This window comes from Mus caroli, chromosome 3 (assembly GCF_900094665.2).
Source record: "Mus caroli chromosome 3, CAROLI_EIJ_v1.1, whole genome shotgun sequence".
NCBI lineage: Eukaryota > Metazoa > Chordata > Mammalia > Rodentia > Muridae > Mus > Mus caroli.
Window position 1 is genome coordinate 31,820,320 of NC_034572.1, and position 20,192 is coordinate 31,840,511.

General features: G+C 35.9%; 1 protein-coding gene across 11 annotated transcripts in view; it reads left to right on the forward strand.

Moving 5' to 3' along the window:
* The window catches only part of Kiaa1109 (KIAA1109 ortholog), a 191,668-nt gene that overhangs the window by 128,841 nt on the left and 42,635 nt on the right, over positions 1-20,192 (forward strand). For 9 of the 11 annotated variants that reach the window (XM_029475239.1, XM_021157454.2, XM_029475245.1 and 6 more), the window contains 13 exons: positions 299-537; positions 2,157-2,401; positions 5,022-5,127; positions 7,659-7,756; positions 8,845-9,030; positions 9,927-10,095; positions 11,976-12,187; positions 13,369-13,567; positions 16,472-16,531; positions 17,104-17,330; positions 18,029-18,229; positions 18,422-18,552; positions 19,945-20,068. In XM_029475239.1, the coding sequence (XP_029331099.1) occupies positions 299-537; positions 2,157-2,401; positions 5,022-5,127; positions 7,659-7,756; positions 8,845-9,030; positions 9,927-10,095; positions 11,976-12,187; positions 13,369-13,567; positions 16,472-16,531; positions 17,104-17,330; positions 18,029-18,229; positions 18,422-18,552; positions 19,945-20,068 (2,197 nt within the window). The remainder of the gene's footprint in view (positions 1-298; positions 538-2,156; positions 2,402-5,021; positions 5,128-7,658; positions 7,757-8,844; positions 9,031-9,926; positions 10,096-11,975; positions 12,188-13,368; positions 13,568-16,471; positions 16,532-17,103; positions 17,331-18,028; positions 18,230-18,421; positions 18,553-19,944; positions 20,069-20,192) is intronic. The other 2 variants (XM_029475246.1, XM_029475248.1) reach the window with 1 other exon arrangement.

A 20,192-nucleotide genomic window follows, 5' to 3' on the forward strand; every position in this document is an offset into this window, starting at 1 on the left:
GTGTGTGTGTGTGTGTGTGTGTGTGTGTATGCACCGTGCATGTGCACATGCTTACTTTTCCCCATCCTATAAAGTGATGAAACAGTGTCTTGATGTCTCAGAAACCAGTGCCTATTTTTCCATAGTTGTTTTATCCAGGTTTTTAGTTCTTGTGTGATAAATTATGGCTCAAGTTATTACTCTGCTTTTCTAGATCATCATTATTTGTTAGCTGTTTTCCACTGAGAAATCTAGTAATTTTATCAATAAAGTAGTAGTTTCTAGTAGTTTTATGGAGTGTATGTGTTTTGGTTTGTAGCCCACAGCCTATGAAAGAAGATATTGCAACCCCACTGCCTTCTGAAAAAACCCCAACAAGTGTTAATCAAACTCCTATTGAAACAAATGAATTTCCTCAACTCCCAGAAGGCTTAGAGAAGAAGCCTATTGTTCTCAAGTTCAGCGCTATGTTAGATGGCATAGCCATTGGAGCAGCACTCTTACCGTCACTGAAGGCAGAGTACAAGATGGGGAGAATGAGAAGCCATGGGATGACAGGTAGCATGGGACCCATGTGAAATTACCCTCCCAACATCTTTCCATCCTCTTTCTCCATTTATAAAATAGTTTACTCTTCTTTATTGGTTTTTCCTTGTCTTAATTCCAGTTTTTAAGGTGTAATAATAATTTTATTAATGATTTTAATTACTAACATTTTATTTAATTATTACAAAATTAATGATAACTGCTTAGGTTTTTCATAGATTTCCTTTGTCATATTTACAAAAGGGATTGTTTTCTTACTCTGCTGTGAAATTTCTGTAAAAAATAATTGGTGACTAAATACTTTCTTCTATATCTGTTGAAATAAAAATGTCTTTTTCTCTTTTTTGTTTTAACATGGTAAATTACATTAATTTTTAAAGCACTAATAAACCTACTCAAATACAATGTTGTATTAAGGATATATGTATTACAACTCTTTACATTTCAGAGTTTGTTTATTAAAATAGTTTTCTGAACATTTCAATCTTTATATTACCAGAAATAGAAACAAGGTAAATTGAGCTTTTGGATTTGGCAAAGTAAGAAAACATGGACTTTCCTGTATCAGAGCCCAGTTCTAACAATACACTGGCTAATTTGCTCATTTTGAAGTCTTCTGGAATCCATAGGCTTCTGGAAAAAGCAAGTCAAATAGGCACTTTCAAGGAGAAAAAGTAGAATATCTAAGAGTGGACACCTTGTTGAGTAGCCAAACAAGAACCCAGAATTCTGTACATGAAGAAAAAGGACAGAGCCAGTAAAAGAGTGGCACATTCATGAATACCGATGAGTGGTAACTGAGGCCTTGGATTGCTTTGATCTGGATGTTTTTATTTAGTGATACTGGCAAAAGAGGTAGTAGGAGAAGACCCTGCCTCCACAGCTTCCAGGAACTAGTCAAAGATAGACTTGACTGAAACAGGTGTAAGAGGAGCTCAGGGTAGTCAGGACCTTTGTGGCATCTCAAAGGTATGGTAGTTGGAGTATAGCATTTTTCTGTTTACGAGAGGAACTTGGGTGTGTATACATTGCCTAAGTCCTGAGCAATAATATAGTTGATGGTAATCTTCTGCCAATTCATCATACCCACATAGCTGAACAATATCAGCAAAATAATGAAACTAACTCTACATTAATATTTCCTTGAACAACCCTTTGCCAGATAGAGGGCTTAAAAAAAAATAAGCACATTAAATTAAACTGTAACATAGTACTTAGTCTCTTAATAATTAAGGTTAAAGGAATGTGTGTTTAATGTTTCAGAATTTGGGACTTGTTTTTAGCTTGAGTTGTTTTATCTTGTTGTAGTATAAGCTTCTCTACGTAAAGGGCAGTGAGTGTGTCTTTCTGTTCTCCCTTCTGTGATAATGCAGAATCTGTAAGTGTCTCTGCATCTGACACAATGTTGGTACCCAGTAGGCATCATAAATACTGCTGGCTTAATAGTACTTGCTGACTAATTCTTTGTATTAAGTGTACTTGTTTAAAGATAGGGAGTAACTCATATGTAATTTTTAAATAGTACTTCTATATAATCAACATAAACTGTGGGATGACAAAATGTTTTTTCTTTGACATCATTTCTGTAAAAGTTTATTCTGTTCAGCTATCCTGTTCCTTACTTCTTTCAGGTGCACAGACAAGATTTACATTTGAGTTGCCAAATCACAGGTTACGTTTTACTTCAAAAGTTTCTGCGACAGATATGTCAACTATACCTCCTTCTGCAAGTCTTAACCTTCCTCCTGTTACCATGTCAGGGAAATACATTATGGAAGAACATGATAGTTACTCAGATCAAGTGTGGAGTATAGATGAACTGCCTTCTAAACAAGGGTACTATTTACAAGGGAATTATCTACGTTGTGTGGCAGAAGTAAGTTTACTTTCAAATTACTTTTTGCAGTTTATAAGTTTTCAAGATTTCGATACCAAACTACATAATGGTCCATAATTGAAGATTAAATGTTAAATTATTTGTTCCTACAGAAGGCTAATCTAGTGAATTTCAAGAGAAAGGGTGTGTGTCTGTCTCTGACTACCTCTCTTCTCAGTCTTTTATTGAAACAATGTACTAATCATCTACTAATTTTTATCTTATATGTTAAATTTCAGGGTCATTTTGGCAATATTTTTATGGTTTACTTTATAAAAAGAGAATAAAAGCTAACATCAGGACCTTTATATATTAACTTCTGTAGTCCTTAATTAACTTTAAGATAAATGTACTGTCTTTAAAGTGTATGTGTGTGGGTGGGAGGGGGCGATTTTTAATAAGGTTATATAGAATTAAAAAACTACTAGTCATTATTGAAAGGTCACATGGAAAGGTAAAATAAATTAACAGACTTGTTTATTATTTAAGATAATGCTAAAAGCTGGCACTCCTGACTACCACATTATTTCACTTCTGTGTATAACTGTCAGAAGCTTTAAACACATGGTACACCTGTTTTATATGTGTGAAAATACATAAGAAAGCTCTTTCAGGTTTTGATAGAAATACTGTAATTGGAGGAGACACATTTAAGTCTGATATACTTTTTTCAGATTGGGCTTGCTTTAGTACCTAAGAGTTATAAATTCTTTTAGTTTTTAATTTTGCTTAAGAGTGAATGTGATTGGCGCTGCTGTGTGGTTGAAGGTGAGATGTCACGGTACACACAGGAAAATCAGATGACACCCTTGTGGAGCTTGTCTTTGCTTCTGCTTTTACCTAGGTTTTTGTAGGGACAAATCTCACGAATATAGGTTTGCATGGTAAGCTTCTTTGCCCAGAAGCCCACCTAGCCAGGCCAGGAGTTGAGATTTCTGTGTGTAAATATACTCAAAGTACACAGGCTTTTAAGAATCCTAAGATTAAATTAGGAAAGTATATATTCCATGTATGTTTTCTACAGAGAAAAATAAGTGGCCCAAACTAGTTGAGCAATATTGTTAATAATGCCTCAATTCAAAGAAAGTAAATCTAAAGCAATGTTTGGTGTAATTCCATATTAATGCCAGATACTAAAAGGAAGAGTTATACCAAAAGGAAAGGAAAATAACAAATTAATTTCAAAGCATTTAAAGTTGTACCTTATATCAAAATTGCCTATTTTGAAATAGGCCTAAAATAGGCACACTGAAACTTATTTTTGTCCTATTTGTACTTTTCTGTGCAAGTTAAGACGAGGGACAACTCAGTGGTTAGGAACATATACTGGTCTCCCAGAGGACGTGACCATACACTCACTCACAAATAAGTTCAGCTCCTAGCACCCATATCAAGGCAGCTCACCACCAGTCCCATAGGAATGTTACACCCCTGGTCTCGCAGGCATCTGCGTGCATGTGAACTATACCACATACAGACAAGACACAAATAAAAAGAATAAAGATATTTTAAATGCCTCCTAATACATGTAAGTTTTTTATGATTTTTTTTCAGCAAAATGACAAATCTATTTGCTCTACTAATTTTTGACCAACATATGATCACAATGATAGAAGTATTTGCTTTAATCATAGAGTGTTTGAATCTGTGTTTTCTGTAATGGTCACTTAATTAGAAGCTGCCTTCTACTTCATCTGTTTATTGACTTATTCTTGTCAGAAACTAGTACTGTTGTACTTATCACAAGACACATGCTACATATAATGAGATTGGACTCTCATATAATCCTGAGACCTAGTGTGTGCTGTTTACAGTTTTTGTTTTTAATCACTATATTTTTAGTTAATACAAATAGAAATGGTCGTTGGACTCGATTACTTTTGTGTGTGTGTGTGTTAAAAAGTTAAGTTTATTGAATAGTTGCATATTAATTAAAACAGGCTTTTTGTTAATATGCTGTAAGACTATTCTTTGTGGGTTTTTGGTTTGGTTAGTTTTCTTTTTTCTTTTTTTTAATTAGATATTTTCTTTATTTACATTTCAAATGTTATCCCCTTTCCTAGTTTTCCATCTGAAAAGCCTCTATCCCCTCCCCCACCCTTGCTCACCAACCCATCCACTCCCGCTTCTTGGTCCTGGCATTCCCCTGTACTGGGGCATAGAGCCTTCACAGGACCAAGGGCCTCTCCTCCCATTGATGACCGACTAGGCCATCCTCTGCTACATATGCAGCTAGAGCCATGAGTACCACCATGTGTTTTCTTTGATTGGTGGTTTAATTCCAGGGAGCTCTGGGGGTACTGGTTAGTTCATATTGTTGTTCCTCCTATAGGGCTGCAAACCCCTTAAGCTCCTTGGGTCCTCTCTCTAGCTCCTTCATTGGGGACCCTGTGCTCCATCCAGTGGATGGCTGTGAGCATTCACTTCTGTATTTGTCAGGCACTGGCAGAGCCTCTCGGGAAACAGCTTTATCAGAATACTTTAAAGCCCATTTTAATTGTTCTTATATAATATGTAGATAATTATCTCTTTTCCCTAAAGTTTTGGATGATTGGTTTTACAGAAAAGCAGAGCTAACATACTCAACAGTACAATCTCATAGTCTGATTTTCTTTGGCAGGTTGGTTCCTTTGAACACAATCTCACAACAGATCTTCTAAACCACTTGGTCTTTGTACAGAAAGTGTTCATGAAGGAAGTGAATGAAGTAATACAGAAGGTGTCTGGTAAGGCTGTCTGGGGCTAGGAATGCAAGTTTCTATTTTTATTTGTTATATGGGGTTTCATGATCTAAAATAAGATGTAAGTGACATAAAAATTATTGATAACTAGTGTGAGTGTGTGTGAGAGAGAAACAGAGAAAGGAGAGAGAGAGACACACACACACACAGAGAGAAAAAGAGAGAAAGAGAGAGAGAGAGAAGATGCACACTCATAAAGCAAAAGAGATAATCAGCTAGTTTCTTTTATTTTCTTTATCTTATTCCCTTAAACTGGGGTCTCTCATTGAACCTGGAACTTACCAGTTGTTGTTTAAGACAGTAGGGTCCTTTATTTCAAGAAAGAAAGCCTGTTGCTATGGCATTTTGGAGGACTGGGGGCAGTTCTCTGTAAGAATCAATGCCTACCACTCATTCACAAGCTGGAGTAGTAGGGCAGACAGGGAGGGAAGCAGGGAAGGAGGATGAAGTTTCCTCTTTGGCCAGAGATGGGCTTTTTCTAGGCGTGACGAAATAACTGGTGAGTAGCAAATGAAAGACTGCGGGTGGTCACTGGACAACTCTCATGGACAGCTTTGAGGAGTGCAGAGCCATCCATGTGTGCCAGGAATCTAGCTCGGGTTCAAGATGACCATGATTAACAGTCTTGACTTTTGTTTCCTTGGGTAGATATTGTTCATGTAATTCTCTGCTGTCAAGATTAGCATCCCCATCACAGTTTGGGGGCAGTTTCTGGTCTTGAAAACTTTGGAGGAAGACATTCTTAAGGGTTGAGTCCTTCCCCAGAAGCCTCCAAGCCTGTTAACACCTATCTGTCTAACATTCTCTCCTCACAAGTGGAGACCCTGAAACCATTTAGAATATGGAAGTTGAATCAGTCTGGCTGCTTCCAACAAGCTTTGGGAGATTAGAGAGGAAATAGAGGGGAATTAGAGAGATTCTTGATGACTTTCAAACATGGGAGAACAGTCAAAGTGACCATGAGCTGGATCATCTCAGAACTGTCTGAAACAACTGTAAACGAGTATAGACAAAATTAAGACAGTGACGGAATACACCATGTCTAAAGAAGAGCATTTACAACTAAGAGTATAGTAGATTTAAGAGGATTTTACTGCAGAGATCTATCTGTAAAGCTGGTCACCAATGAGTTGGCAGTCTTTGGCATCTTTTTACTCATATTTTGTAGAGCTTGTAAAGCAAAGGAGACATATGCAAAATTATCAAGTATACAGAAAAAGTATTTATGTGATCTGGAAAAATATGAGCCCTTTAATTTGATTAAGAGCTTTAATTTGATTATGTAATTGTTTTATTATATTATTACCAATTGTTTTAACTTTGGGACATAAGTATGGGGATAAGTGAAAATTATACCAGAAATGGATATTTTTAACACATCACATTGGAAAAACCAAGTTTTTATAAGAGTACATCAAGGAAAAATTGGTAAATGAGAGCTAATAAGAGTAAGGATTGGAGAGATGGCTTAGTGGTTAAGAGCACTGACTGCCCTTTCAGAGGTCCTGAGTTCAATTCCCACCAACCACGTGGATCCAGTGCCCTATTTGGGTGTGTCTAGAGTCAGCTACAGTCTGAAGATGAGCTACAGTGTGCCCATATACATAAAATATTTTTGAAAAAAAGAATAAGAGTAATTATGCTAATGTGTGTAGACTAAGTTGAGTATATGGCATATTGCATGCACTCAGTAATTCATTCTCCTTGGTACTAGGGTCTGCACAGATATCTGTTTAGTTGAGAATGTAGCAAGTAAAAAAGAAAAGAATATGGATGGAGGGCCAGAGTTGCTTAAGAAAAGGTAATCCAGAGAATGGTAACATCAAGAGAGCTATGGCTTAGAGTTCAAATGAAAAAAAAACAGTAATGGTGATTTAACGTTTTAGAAATTGCACTGGAATGTAATGTAAACATCCTCTGTTGGAATTAATTAGCATGAGACTTCCAAATGTGACAGCAGAAAAGGCCTGACTTGAAGGGAGTTAAGCTATCTAAAAAATATTACTAATTTTTCTAATACCTAAATTAGTAATTTATCACCTGAAACTGGTGGTAGCTGGATGATACAGACAGGAACAAAGATGGAGTATTTGATAGGTGGCTGCAGATAAGGTAATCACTAATTAACATTGGTTAAGAAACCTTATTGTCGGTTTCAGATATGAGGTAGAAATCGGGATCTGGTGATGAGCAGAAGAAGGGAAAGTAATGCTGTAATTGTAGAGCAGCTGTTGAGGGAAAGTGCAAGCATTTAAGTAGGCACTCGGATTTCCAGGAAGCGTCTCATCTGTGCTAGCTTACGGAAGGTGTCTGCTTGGCTGCTATTCACTAGTCCTAACGATTGGGGTCCTGTCTCATCATACTACTGTTCCTTTTTCTCTCTCTCAAACTGAAGATTGATTTGTCATTAAAGAAAAATGTCTTACTGGAGGTTTTCTTTTTAATGCACAAAATATAGTCAGAATTTTTTGTGATAAGGAAGCTGTTCTAGTCTTTCAGTATTTAACCTTTTCTAGGTGGGGAGCAGCCTATTCCTCTCTGGAATGAACATGACGGAACAACAGATGGAGATAAGCCCAAAATTCTCCTCTATTCCCTGAATTTACAGTTTAAGGTAAACTTTCATAACACTGATGCTCTTAGGACCAGCTTTCTAATTAATTAGTGTATATTTTATGTGTTTTGCATGATGCATAATTGCAAAATAGTGAAAATAAACTGTATTCTGCTTACTCGGGGAAAGCTTTAATGTCTACATCTTCTATCAGTGCTTTTTTTCTCCTTTTCTTTTTCATATTGACACTGCTGGGCTTTGAGCCAAGGGCCTTACAAATTGACAGCAAGCCCTCACCGAGCTACACCCTCAGGCCTCAGTGTTTTAAGGGCAGGCATCAGGCTTCCTTCTCTTCTCTTTTCTTTTCTTTTCTTCTCTTTTCTTTTCTTTTTTTTTTTTTTTCTTTCTTAAGACAGAATCTCAACTATGAAGTCCTAACTGGCTTGCTGGAACTCTCTATATATAAACTAGGCTAGTCTTGAACTCAGAGATCCAATTACCTCTGTCTTTCCAGTGCTGCGGTTAAAGGAATGCACACCACCATGCCCAGTCCTTCTATGACAACTACTGCTATAATAATAGTATGATAATAATAGCAACAATAACAACATTATTATTATTAGCATGTATTTTGAAAAACTTCTATATCAGATTATTGAGATCAGCTTTATCTTCTGAAAACAGTATTATATAATTTAAACAGTTTGTTTAGTAATGTTCCAGTGAATACTTGGTATTTCTAATTAATTCTTTTATAATTTACTCTGCAAGAACATTTTGAATATCTGTTCAATTAATAATAGTCTTTTAGGGAGGCTATGGTAGAATGCTTGCCCATATGTACAATTACCTGAATGAAGCAAAGCTATGGGTTCTTCTTTGCTGCCAAAAGTGGGAGAGCAGGGCATGGCCAAGGAGAAAGAGAAAAAGCTGTAATACTTTAAATCTTAATTATCTCCTGTAAAAAAGTAAAAGTGCTAAAGTGGAATGTATTAACTATAGCATCCTAGTATAACTGATTTAAAGAATGTGTGCCTTAGACTAATCTTATATATGCTATGACTTCTTATCATATTTCAAAAGATTGCATTTCAGTGAGTCTATATTGGTTCATTTTCTTATTTTCCTCATAACATGTAATCTGCTAGGGTATTCAAGTAACAGCCACCACACCTTCAATGAGAGCTGTGAGATTTGAAACTGGATTGATTGAATTGGAACTTTCAAACCGACTTCAAACCAAAGCTTCACCAGGAAGCAGCAGCTATCTGAAATTATTTGGTAAATGCCAAGTGGACTTAAATCTGGCATTAGGGCAAATTGTCAAACATCAGGTTTGTACAGAATATAATGGTATTGGCACTATTGTCTGTAAATTAACTTTTGTGTTAGAATTTTAGAAATATTTTAAGTTCCTAAAATTTGTATTGTAAATTCTGATGAAAATTTACTTAGGCCTTTGTAATTTTACTTCGCCATTTCTTGCCATTTTTGACTATATACTCCCTATTACAAGTTTGTGCAAGAGCAATCTCATGAGACTTTATCCAAAATCTGTAGAAACATTTGCTTGTAATTTTTCAGTTTCTTAAGCATTATTTACATCGCACTGCCTTGTGCTTTTATTAGTTAATATGTAAAGTGTTAAGTTTACACCTTCCCTATAGAATGTTTGAAATTGTCAAATGTAAAGTTTTAAGAAAAAGAGCAACTAGTGTAGTGCCCTAATCAGGTTTACTGTTTACCAGAGATAGTTTTTGTTGTTCTAATTTAATTTTGCTAAATATATCTTTTTAATGTCCCACCTAATTTTGATTTGAAGAGTCATTTTTAATTGCCAGTTATAGTTTTAAAAAAATCAATGGCTATATTAACTATTTCAAATTCTTACTAGAATTAGAAAATGAATTTTTTTCAAATGGAAACATATTTTGAGAGAAATCTTACTAATTTCAAACACTTAATATATCATTAGGCCTGCCTCTGCTAGGTAATAGTGCTTGACAGCTTTATCACAGAGCTACAGCCCAGAAAAGTTTACCTTTTACATAGTTCTTCATACTTTATATTAATTTTAAGTATTTATGTTACAAATTATAAAGAATCTACCATTTAATGGCTAAATTTGGAAAGTATACTGTAGGTCTTTTGGAAAACAATGGTATATAATGTTTAAATTATTTTGGTAAAATTTTCCATTGATTTTGTTAAGTTTTAAATTTCATTTTAGGTTTATGAAGAAGCTGGTTCTGATTTTCATCAAGTTGCCTATTTTAAAACTAGAATAGGACTGAGGAATGCCCTTCGAGAGGAAATCAGTGGTTCTTCAGATAGGGAAGCTGTGCTTATTACTCTGAATAGACCAATTGTTTATGCACAACCTGTGGCCTTTGATAGAGGTAAGTTTATATCAGCCATGACTGTCTTCTAGGCGGTAGGCATGCTCAGTATGTATATGTATATATGTATGTATATGTGTGTGTGTTTGTATGTATGTATATACATATGTATATATGTATATATACCATAGCTTTCCAGTGCAGATACCTGATAGCTAAAATGCCTCCTAAATCTGAAACGTGAGCAGAGCACCTAAGACAAGTCTTGCTAACTACAGCTTTTAAAGTCATTTCATATTTTACAATTATTTTGCTTTTGACATAAATAGGATTATTCTATTCCAAGTTCCAATCTTAAATGCTAAGTTTTTTAGTTGGATTATCTACCCGTTTGTATTTTCATTTATTCTGAAAAATGTTTACTGTGTGCTGCCTAAAAGTGAGAAACAATAGATAACAGGATCAGGATTCCTGCCCTCAAGTAATGTAGTCTGCTGGAAAAAAAAGAGTTCATATACACTTGTCAATGAGTCAAAAATCTTTTTTTCCTAGATCTGAAAGAATGTGTATCTTCCTTTGCTCTTTTGCTCTTTAGAGGAGAAACAAATTCTTCAGTTTCAACTTAGAATGTAGAGTTCACCAGGGAGATAAGCACATGAGATCAACTGCTACTCACTTTCTTAACCTAGGGCTAGACCAGTCCTCGCATACAGCACTACATACAAACATCCGCTAACTGAGAGAAATGAGTGTTTGTGAGCACAGTAGTCTAAGAGAAGATAGCAACAGCTTTTAGAAAAGAGTGGCAAAGAAGACTGACTGGATGGACAAATGAATGTTTAAATTATTTTTCAGAGGCAATAAGAAGATACTTCTAAATCTGTGTAAAATTTCAGTTCTCAGTGCTCTTAGATTCACCATTAAATACTTTGCTTTTGGCAATGCTGCCATAGGTGCTTTTTGTTTTTTTTTTCCTGAGCCCTTTACTCATGCTACGCATCTCCCATTTCACCAGCCTTCCCTTATCATTCACCAGGTCTTAAAACACTCTCAACTGGTGTGTGGCACCATTCTTGATTTTTCTCTTCTAGTGGCTCTCCATTTTTTACCTTCTTAGACTTCCATACTGTCTTGAGATGAAGATTTTCCTTTACATGTTTTTCTTATTAACAAATTCAAATGACTTTGACCATTTCAAAATGCAGTCTTTATGATAATGTGCCTAGCATTGTGTTTTTGTTCTTAAAAATGTTTCAAAACAATAAGTACATATTAGTTGATTTTCTGCTGATATGATGAAGTACTGTGAAGAAAGGTATCTTGTAGATACAGAGTTTATTTGTGCATAGAGGCCAGTAGGATAGTCCATAATGGCTGTAAAGGCATGACAGTAGGTAGCCACAGCAAGAAGGTAAGAGATTATGTCTCGTCCACACTGAGGAAAGCCCAGACTGTACTCTAATAGGGTAATGCTACGAACTCCCATTGGTTCTACATTTCCCATAACTTCTCCAAATAGTAACATCAACTGGGAAACAAGTGTTTAAATGCCTGATCCTGTGACATTTCTCAGCCAAACCAACACAGAAGGTAAACTGTACAGTTAAGGACAAGGGTCCTGTTTTTGCATGTATTATTCCAACCAAGACCAAATGTGTAATAGGAATTCTACAATATTGAATGGATAAATGGACCTGGGTTTTCTTTCTGTTGCCATTAGACAGTTGCTTGCTTTCTGTTTCTTTATTTTCTTTCTTTCTTTCTTTTTCATGAAAACTTTAGTATCATTATAATTCTAGCCAAAATTTTCTGGTAGTAATTTTTATTAGAAATTATTGTTAATCATCAGAATTTTATAGTAGTTGGAATTTACTAACTGTAATAAATCACTTACATCATTGACTTTAGTTTTCTTTCTGCCTGTTCTTAATTTGCAAAAGCTGTTCTGTTTTGGCTGAATTATAAGGCTGCCTATGACAACTGGAATGAACAACGAATGGCTTTACATAAGGATATTCATATGGCTACAAAGGAAGTGGTAGACATGCTCCCTGGTATCCAGCAGACATCAGCCCAGGCCTTTGGGACTCTCTTCCTCCAGCTAACTGTGAATGATCTAGGAATTTGCCTCCCTATAACAAATACTGCACAGGTACAGAAAATCAAAACATACGAGGCTTTATTCCAAAATTGAAAGCTAGATATTGCTACTCCCCATTTCTGTGAACCTGGATTATAACCATTTTAAGTAGAGCTGTTTATAACTTGAGCAAGGAAGAACTCCTAATTCTTACCTTTGCAAATAAGCTTTAGAATCATCTTATTGCTTTTTTTAAAGTAAGAACTCTTTGGATTGATCTTTGTATAAAGTGGAAACAGGAATATTTCAAAATGACTTTAATACCCCCACATGTAACATGGTAGGGAATTTCAATTTTCTTACAAAGTAGTATGAATATTAAATAATTATTTAAAAACTTGCACATTATCTGTGTACTTAGATGAAAAAAAGATGCTATCTTCATAATTTAGGGCCAGTTTTCAGAAATGCGTTGGAACTTGAACTTGTGGTTAAGGAAGAAAACGCTGTCTGCACTTGTCAGACCAAGAAGAAATTGCTCTTAAGAATCATATGCAGAGATCTGTCTTATTGTTAGTCTTCCTTCATTGTCACTTTTAATAGTTTAAATGTTGTGGCAGAGTTACTAACACTGAATGGAATAAACTTCTGTTGAGGATTCTGTTTGGTTGAACAGGGCTAAGAGAAACTTGGCATTCAAGATGTTCCGGTACTGTTGTTTGTGTCTAAAGAGTTGAGATGTGGTAGCTTTTTAATGACATGATAAGACAGTTCAGGAAACCCACACACATAAGAACTGGCTACAATAGCCCACGAAACAGGGGCTAGACAAACACAGATTTTAGCTCTTGCATATTAAAAAGGAAAAAGTACTCATTTGAGTATTGTTTAAAACCTATTTTGCTAATATTGAGGATTTCTAGACTTAACCATTTCTAGACTTTAATTATGAATATAAAGATTTCTAAAGTTTAGAAGTCATCTGGTCTGGAGAAATGACTAAGCAGTCAAGAACACTTGTTGCTCTTGTCGAGAACCTGGGTTTAATTTCCAACACCCATGTGGTGGCTCACAACCATCTGAACCACTCTAGCTCAGTGGATCTGAAGCCCTCTTCTGATGTCTGTGGGCACCAAACAAAGCATGTGGTGCACATAAGTATAGGCAGGCAAAACATTCATACACAGAAAATAAATCTTAAAAAAAACATTTTAAATTCACCTTTGCCTCATTTCCCTGTGATTTTTCTTTAGTCTAACCACACTGGAGACCTGGACACTGGCTCTGCTCTAGTGCTGACCATTGAAAGTACTCTCATCACTGCATGCTCCTCAGAGTCTCTGGTTAGCAAAGGCCATTTCAAGAACTTTTGTATCCGTTTTGCTGATGGCTTTGAGACATCATGGGATGACTGGAAACCAGAAATCCGTGGAGATCTAGTAATGAATGCTTGTGAGTCTGATTTATTTTCTATATAAGGCTTATAATTGTAAAAAAAAATTAAATGTCTCTGTTGAAAATTGAAGGATGTTCAGATATAGGAATGCTTTAGAAATGAAATAAGGGCTATTTGTAGTTAAAGGTAGCAAACTACATCTGTAAAAACTATAACTTCAGGCTTCTGGTAAGGCAGAAAGACTTACACATTTGAAGCCTGGTTTTTCCTGTAGTTGGATGACCAAATAAATAATCCTTGTTCCATGATCTGTAAGAAAGTGGTCATTGCAAGACCCAACTTAGTAAACATAGAATAGATTGTGAATCTCCTGGACTAGAATTTCAGCTTTAATTATAGCTGACACAGGAATAACCCAACACACAGCCCAAGTTTCTAGGATTTGAAAGAATCATAGTGAACTCCTCTAATTCAATGATGTATGTGATGATTTGAAAGGAGAAAGGTTTATATCACTTTTAATATCTTTAGGTATCACAGCAGAGATACTACAGAATTACTTCTTTATAACAAAGCAGTGTACATACATATAGAATCTTAAAGATGGTGAACTAAAATCTTCAGTCAATTCTATGATGAAAATACTCTTTAGCAGGTGGTTCGCCATCATTTATGTAACTTTCTCCTTTCTAAAACATCACTATAACTTCCAAATTAAAGGCAAAAATTAATTTAAACATGATTTGTTTTGAGTGTGGCGTCTTTGTTATCCATACACTAATTAAAATAGACTATGGTTAGAAAGGAAACAGACCATTTTCCTAGTAATTTGGAAAAAATATCTCATAGAGAATATAAGAAATAGGCCTAGGGCTTAGAATTAAAAAATAAGTATTAAAATGAGTACATTATTTAATACCTTGGTATATATTCTTTTAGCAATAAGGAACCTTGCTATTCTGATTTCTGATACGCAGAATAATCTAAATCTTTAGATTTTGCGGAAAATTTACTTTTGTAGCTCACTATTGTTTCTGGGGAAGGGAATCAGAGGAAGAGTAAAAAGAGTAATTGTCTTATTAATATGTTATATGAATTCAAAATGATAAAATGGACAAATTGATTGAGTAATTTGTAGTTTCTAATGGGAGAAATACTAGTATGTAATTTTTATATCTAGGGGTAGAAAAAGAGATGATGTTCAAATTTTAAAGAGTTTTCATTGTAGTATTCTTGAATTTGGAAGATTATTAATGCAGGCTTTGTTCAGACTGATAACCTTAACTAAAAGGTTAGCAGATCCTATCTTACCGGAAGCCACATCTTGCCTTGTTTTAATTTAGAATTGACCAGTTAGATATTCATACTTTATGGTTGAAAAAATACATTTTTCTAACAGTTACTGCCATTGTATTTTTAAGACCATAATAGGGCAGGGATGTAGCTCAGTGAGCAGAGTACTTGCCTACCATTCAGAACACCCTGATTTAGATCTCTAGCACCACATACAATCGGCATGGTAGGCATGTCTGGAACCCCAGCCTTCCACACAAAGAAGCAAAAGGATCTGGAGTTCCGGGTTGTCCTACTAATCATCAGCTATGTAGCAAGTGTGAAGCCAGCCTGAACTGCACCATGAGGCACTCAGAGAGGAACTGATCTTTACTCATAAAAGACAGTGCGCCTACACTGGGAATATTTTCTTTCTAGGAAATTTTCAAGGAAAGACAAAAAACACTCCAACCTTAAGTGACATGTGAATACCAATTTAGAATTCACACAAAGTTATAAAAGGACATTTCACTTAAGACTAATCAAATTTAGATTGATACTTAATTTCCATTAAGGCTTATTGAAAGTTGCCTTAATTCTTTTTTAACAACTTATTTTGCTTAGAGATGATTTATTTCAAAGATAGCCTATTCTTCACTAATTAAGTTTAAGGTACCAAGTTAAAGCCAGGCGTTAGCAACATTTTGCATTTAAGATCAAATATGTTTCTGGGCTTAGATCCAAGATTGTGAGGTTGACATCATAGCAATCAGCCATTTTTTCTCATAAAATACTTCTTGGCAAAAAGATGACAGATTATCTGTGAACTAATATGGCAGTTCATTTGTTCTTGTTTTGTTGTTGAGAGAGGGTTTCTCTATAGAACAGCCGGAACTCGATCATATACTGGGCTGGCATAGACCTCTCAGAGATCCACCCAAATGTAGTTCTTAATTGTCATTTTATTTTTCATTGACTTCCATCCTCAAAATATTCATACATGGGACTAGCCAAATGTTTCAGCCAGTAAAGACACTTGCCGTTAAGGTGATTTTAATCCCCAGGATCTACAGGGTACAAGGAGAGAGAACTAACTCTTGCTCTTCACTCATGTCATGGCACTTGTACAAGGTATATACACATGCTCTCACATACATACATGCATACATATACAATTTTTTGTAATTAGAAAAATGTTCTCTCCAGAGTTTAATGTCTTGTGTGCCATCCTAGTCCTTGAAATAACCTGAGACTGGATTGTGATTTCCAGACCAACCTAAGCTGTATAGCAAGAGCCTGTCATCCAAAAATAGAACTAGCAACAACAATGTATATGTGTATGTGTGTTGTATATACACAGTGTCACAAAAATTGTCATAGAATCCTAAAGGTTAGTAGAAAGTGGTCTAGAAATGCCCAGATAGTATGTCTCTAATAATTACATGCTACAACTAAAGCCAAAACTTTGAGTTAAGTTGCTAAAATCATAAACACTTCACTTTGTATAACAAGACTACTGAATCCAAAGTTTGCTCTTTTGTGGGGAGGAATTGAAACCTAGAAGAGCTCGAAATCCTGTTTACATTTATGTAATTGTCTTTGGGAAAAAGACATGTTTAATATGAGGTACATGTTTAATCATAAGAACATTTTTATTGACAACTATTATTGGGTTCATTCTTGTGCAGGTGTAGTTCCAGATGGTACCTACGAGGTTTGTTCAAGGACTACAGGACAAGCTGCAGCTGGTAGGCTCGCTGTTTACTTTGAAACAGAGTTAGGTGAAAATAAGATGGGAAGTCTCAAATGCCACATTTATGAGTTGATTTATCGATGACCGGGAGAGTAGTAAATATTTTTGAGTAAGAAATCAAATGGTGATATCATCAAAGGAATACCTCCTGGCTGTAAAGCATAGGAAAACAGCTGACATCACGTGCCTGGAAAGAGCTCATTTCTGTGTTCTCATTTAAACAAGATCCAGCTTGTCTCAAGTTGAGAGAATGATTTTGTTTTTGTAACTTTGATGTTTGCTGTGACTACTTAGTTACTTGTAGGTGGTGGATGCAGCTTATAACGGTTTCTGCTGTATCCATGGGAAGGTATCTGTTTGAGCTCAGAGGGAACAGATAGTCGCCATGGTGTTATACAGAAGAGGTACATACATACTATAAACATGGAAACCAACACTCTGTCTGGTGTTTGGAGCAGGTCTTGCTGTGAATGGCATTGGATATCTGATATGGCCATCATATAGTTCATAAGTGCTTATACTCCTATTCCTAGGACCTTGAAAATGCCACTTCTTTTATTTAAACAGAAAGTAGTAGTGCCGGAACCTGGACACTGAATGTATTGTGGAAAATGTGTGGGATTGATGTCCACATGGACCCTAACATTGGCAAAAGGCTTAATGCTCTGGGAAACACCCTTACAACACTGACAGGAGAGGAAGACATAGATGACATTGCTGACCTCAATTCAGTGAACATAGCTGACTTGTCAGATGAAGATGAAGTCGATACCATGTCTCCTACAATCCATACTGTAAGTGCATTCCCTGCTAGGAATTTCAAGACTGGGTTTTCCTGAGATAGATACCTGATTAACTTGAGGTTATTTCATGAGTTGTGGTTGCTGTTGTAGAGGAAGGGAGGAAGACGGTGATTTCTAGGTCTGCAGTTTACAGTGCTGATGTGTGTTTCATCCTAATGCCTTTATGAAATGTGCCTTAACCTCAGTGTAATATAGTAACATTGAAAGTAAGGTAAGGTCAATCTATAAACACAGAAAGTAGATCAGTGGGTTTTGAATCTGGGGCGGGGGGGGGGGGGTGAGGTTTGAGAACAGGGAAGGGAAGACCTGCTATTATGAGAGGAGCTTTCCTGGCTGGTACTAAGAGTGTGGTAGTGACTGCTTAGCTCTGGCTGTCCTAAAGCTACTGAGCTGTACATTCTAAATGGATGGGTCTCATGGTTTATAATCATATCTTAGGAAAGGGTTTTACAAATAAGTCTTTCAAAAAGCCAAGTGTTTATACTGTGATATATACATTTAAAATGTGTTTTTCCAACTATACTGCTTATTCTGTTGTATCAAGTTATTTAGTAGCAAAAGGGATAGTGACTTTCAGATTTCATTCTGGTTTTGATTTGTAGAGATTTTAAATACATTGATCTGTTGTATTATTAAATAGTTTTATCCTGAAAAGTAATTTTAAATTAATAATACTGTTTATTATTTAGAGTTCAGATGGAAGTTCAGTAAGTGGAGATGGTCACAAACTCACCTTTGGGCAGCGACTTGTAAATCACCTACTAGGCCTGGCACCTCCAAATCAGCGCTATTCTGTTCCTGCAGAGTATCTGTGTGACTCAGAGATGCGGGGCTCCCCTCAGTCTAGCCAGGCCCATTTGAAAGCATGCAGAGCACACTCATGGGGAAACGTAGGTAGCAACTCAGTAGATACCGTATGAAATGAGGGGCTTGAATCAGTGGAGAATTGCAATCAGCTTACCTGCTGTAGATGGCTCTGATTCTTGCATGCTCTCTTTGATTGAGGCATTAATTTTTGTAGTATAGATGGTCTGTATGAACTGAAAGTGGTATTAACATATATACTTTGATTTTTTTTTAAGGAAGCTGTAGATTATCGAAGACAAGGAACATCTTCTAGTCAGCCAGGAGAACTGAGAGGAAGGAAGATTATGAAGCGCTTAGTGGACATCAGAGAACTGAATGAACAGGCCAAAGTAATAGATGACCTTAAGTATGTCATTGTTTTTTACTTACTATAGCATTCTCTAGTATTGAATAATAGGATGCTAAAGGTGGAAGAAAACTTGTTAGTGTATCAGTGAAGTCATCAGTTCTCCGAGAAGTTCAATAATTTTTCTGAGATTATAAGGAATAAAGTGAAGGCTGAAATCCTGATTTTCTGTCTTTACAACTCACTTCTGTGCAGTGAGTGGCTGAGGAGCTCATTATGCATGTTCATGCTTCACTGTATTCATACGCGTGGTTGAATGTGTGTGTTAGTTTGCTAACCTTGTTTATAGATTGGAGCTTTTTTTGAGGAGTTAAGAATCAGCATTTATGAATGGCTGTTCTGGTGTGGCATGCAGTAAACCTCACAGTGTATTTGTGAGGTTAAATAGCATGTTCCAAATGGACTCTTAAGAAAACTGGCTCAGGGTTCTGGAGAGATGGCTCAGTGGTTAAGAGCACTGTCTGCTCTTCTGGGGGTCCTGAATTCAAATCCCAGCAACTACATGGTGGCTCACAACCATCTGTAATGAGATCTGACACCCTCTTCTGGTGCATCTGAAGACAGCTACAGTGTACTTAGATATAATAATAAATAAATCTTTTAAAAAAACTGGCTCAGAGTAAAGAACTGAGATTTGTACTTACATAAATATGAATTCAAAGTCTTTCTCTCTCTCTCTCTCTCTCTCTCTGTGTGTGTGTGTGTGTGTGTGTGTAAGTCTTGATAGTCGATATTAACAGGTTTTTGTTTTTGTTTTGTTAGAAAAAAAGTAGGGATAAGGCAGTAAGCATTAGTAACTTTTTTTTAAAATCTCTTGCCAGTGGTATTGTAATTTTGCTAAGTACATCCCATCCAAGGATAAATATTCTTCTTGCTAAATTTTGAAACTTGGATTTTCTTTAAGTGGCCATGCTTCATCTTTTCTAGTCTTCAAATGCTTATAACTGGGGATTTTGTTGTTATTATTCGATCAGGATTTCCCAAAATACAGGAGTTTTTAAATATACAGGGTATGACCTTAAGGTTTCTCTGTAAATTTTCATGTAATAATTCATATTTTCCATTAATTTGAGTTTTATCCTCAAGGAGAAAAATGACTTGAGGTAAAAATATATGACTTCCAAAAACCATCCTACATTTTTCTGTAGAGTGAATGTTTGGTTTTCATGAGATTGCTTGTACCTTGAGATACATCAGTGGGTAGAGAGTGTAAGGTGTGTCCCTAAATGTAGTGTGTCTTTAAGTGTACAGGAATTGGGCTATCCAGAAATGACCCTTGGCTTTCCTAAGTGAGAGGGCTGGAAGAAGCACTGAGAAGTCACTTGTACTTTCTTGCTTCTTTACAGTAACCCCCTATTTTGGTGGGGTTTTTGTTTGTTTTGTTTCATTTAGAAAATTGGGTGCAAGTGAAGGAACCATAAATCAGGAAATTCAGCGTTACCAGCAGTTGGAGTCTGTGGCTGTGAATGATATCCGAAGAGATGTCCGTAAGAAGTTACGGCGATCCAGTATGCGAGTAAGTCCGTGCTTCACAATGTCATGAGACTTTTAAAACATTTATTTATTTATTTATTTATTTCACACTATAATTTTATTCCTTCCTCCCCGCCCCCATCCACCCTCTAATTGTTCCACATCCC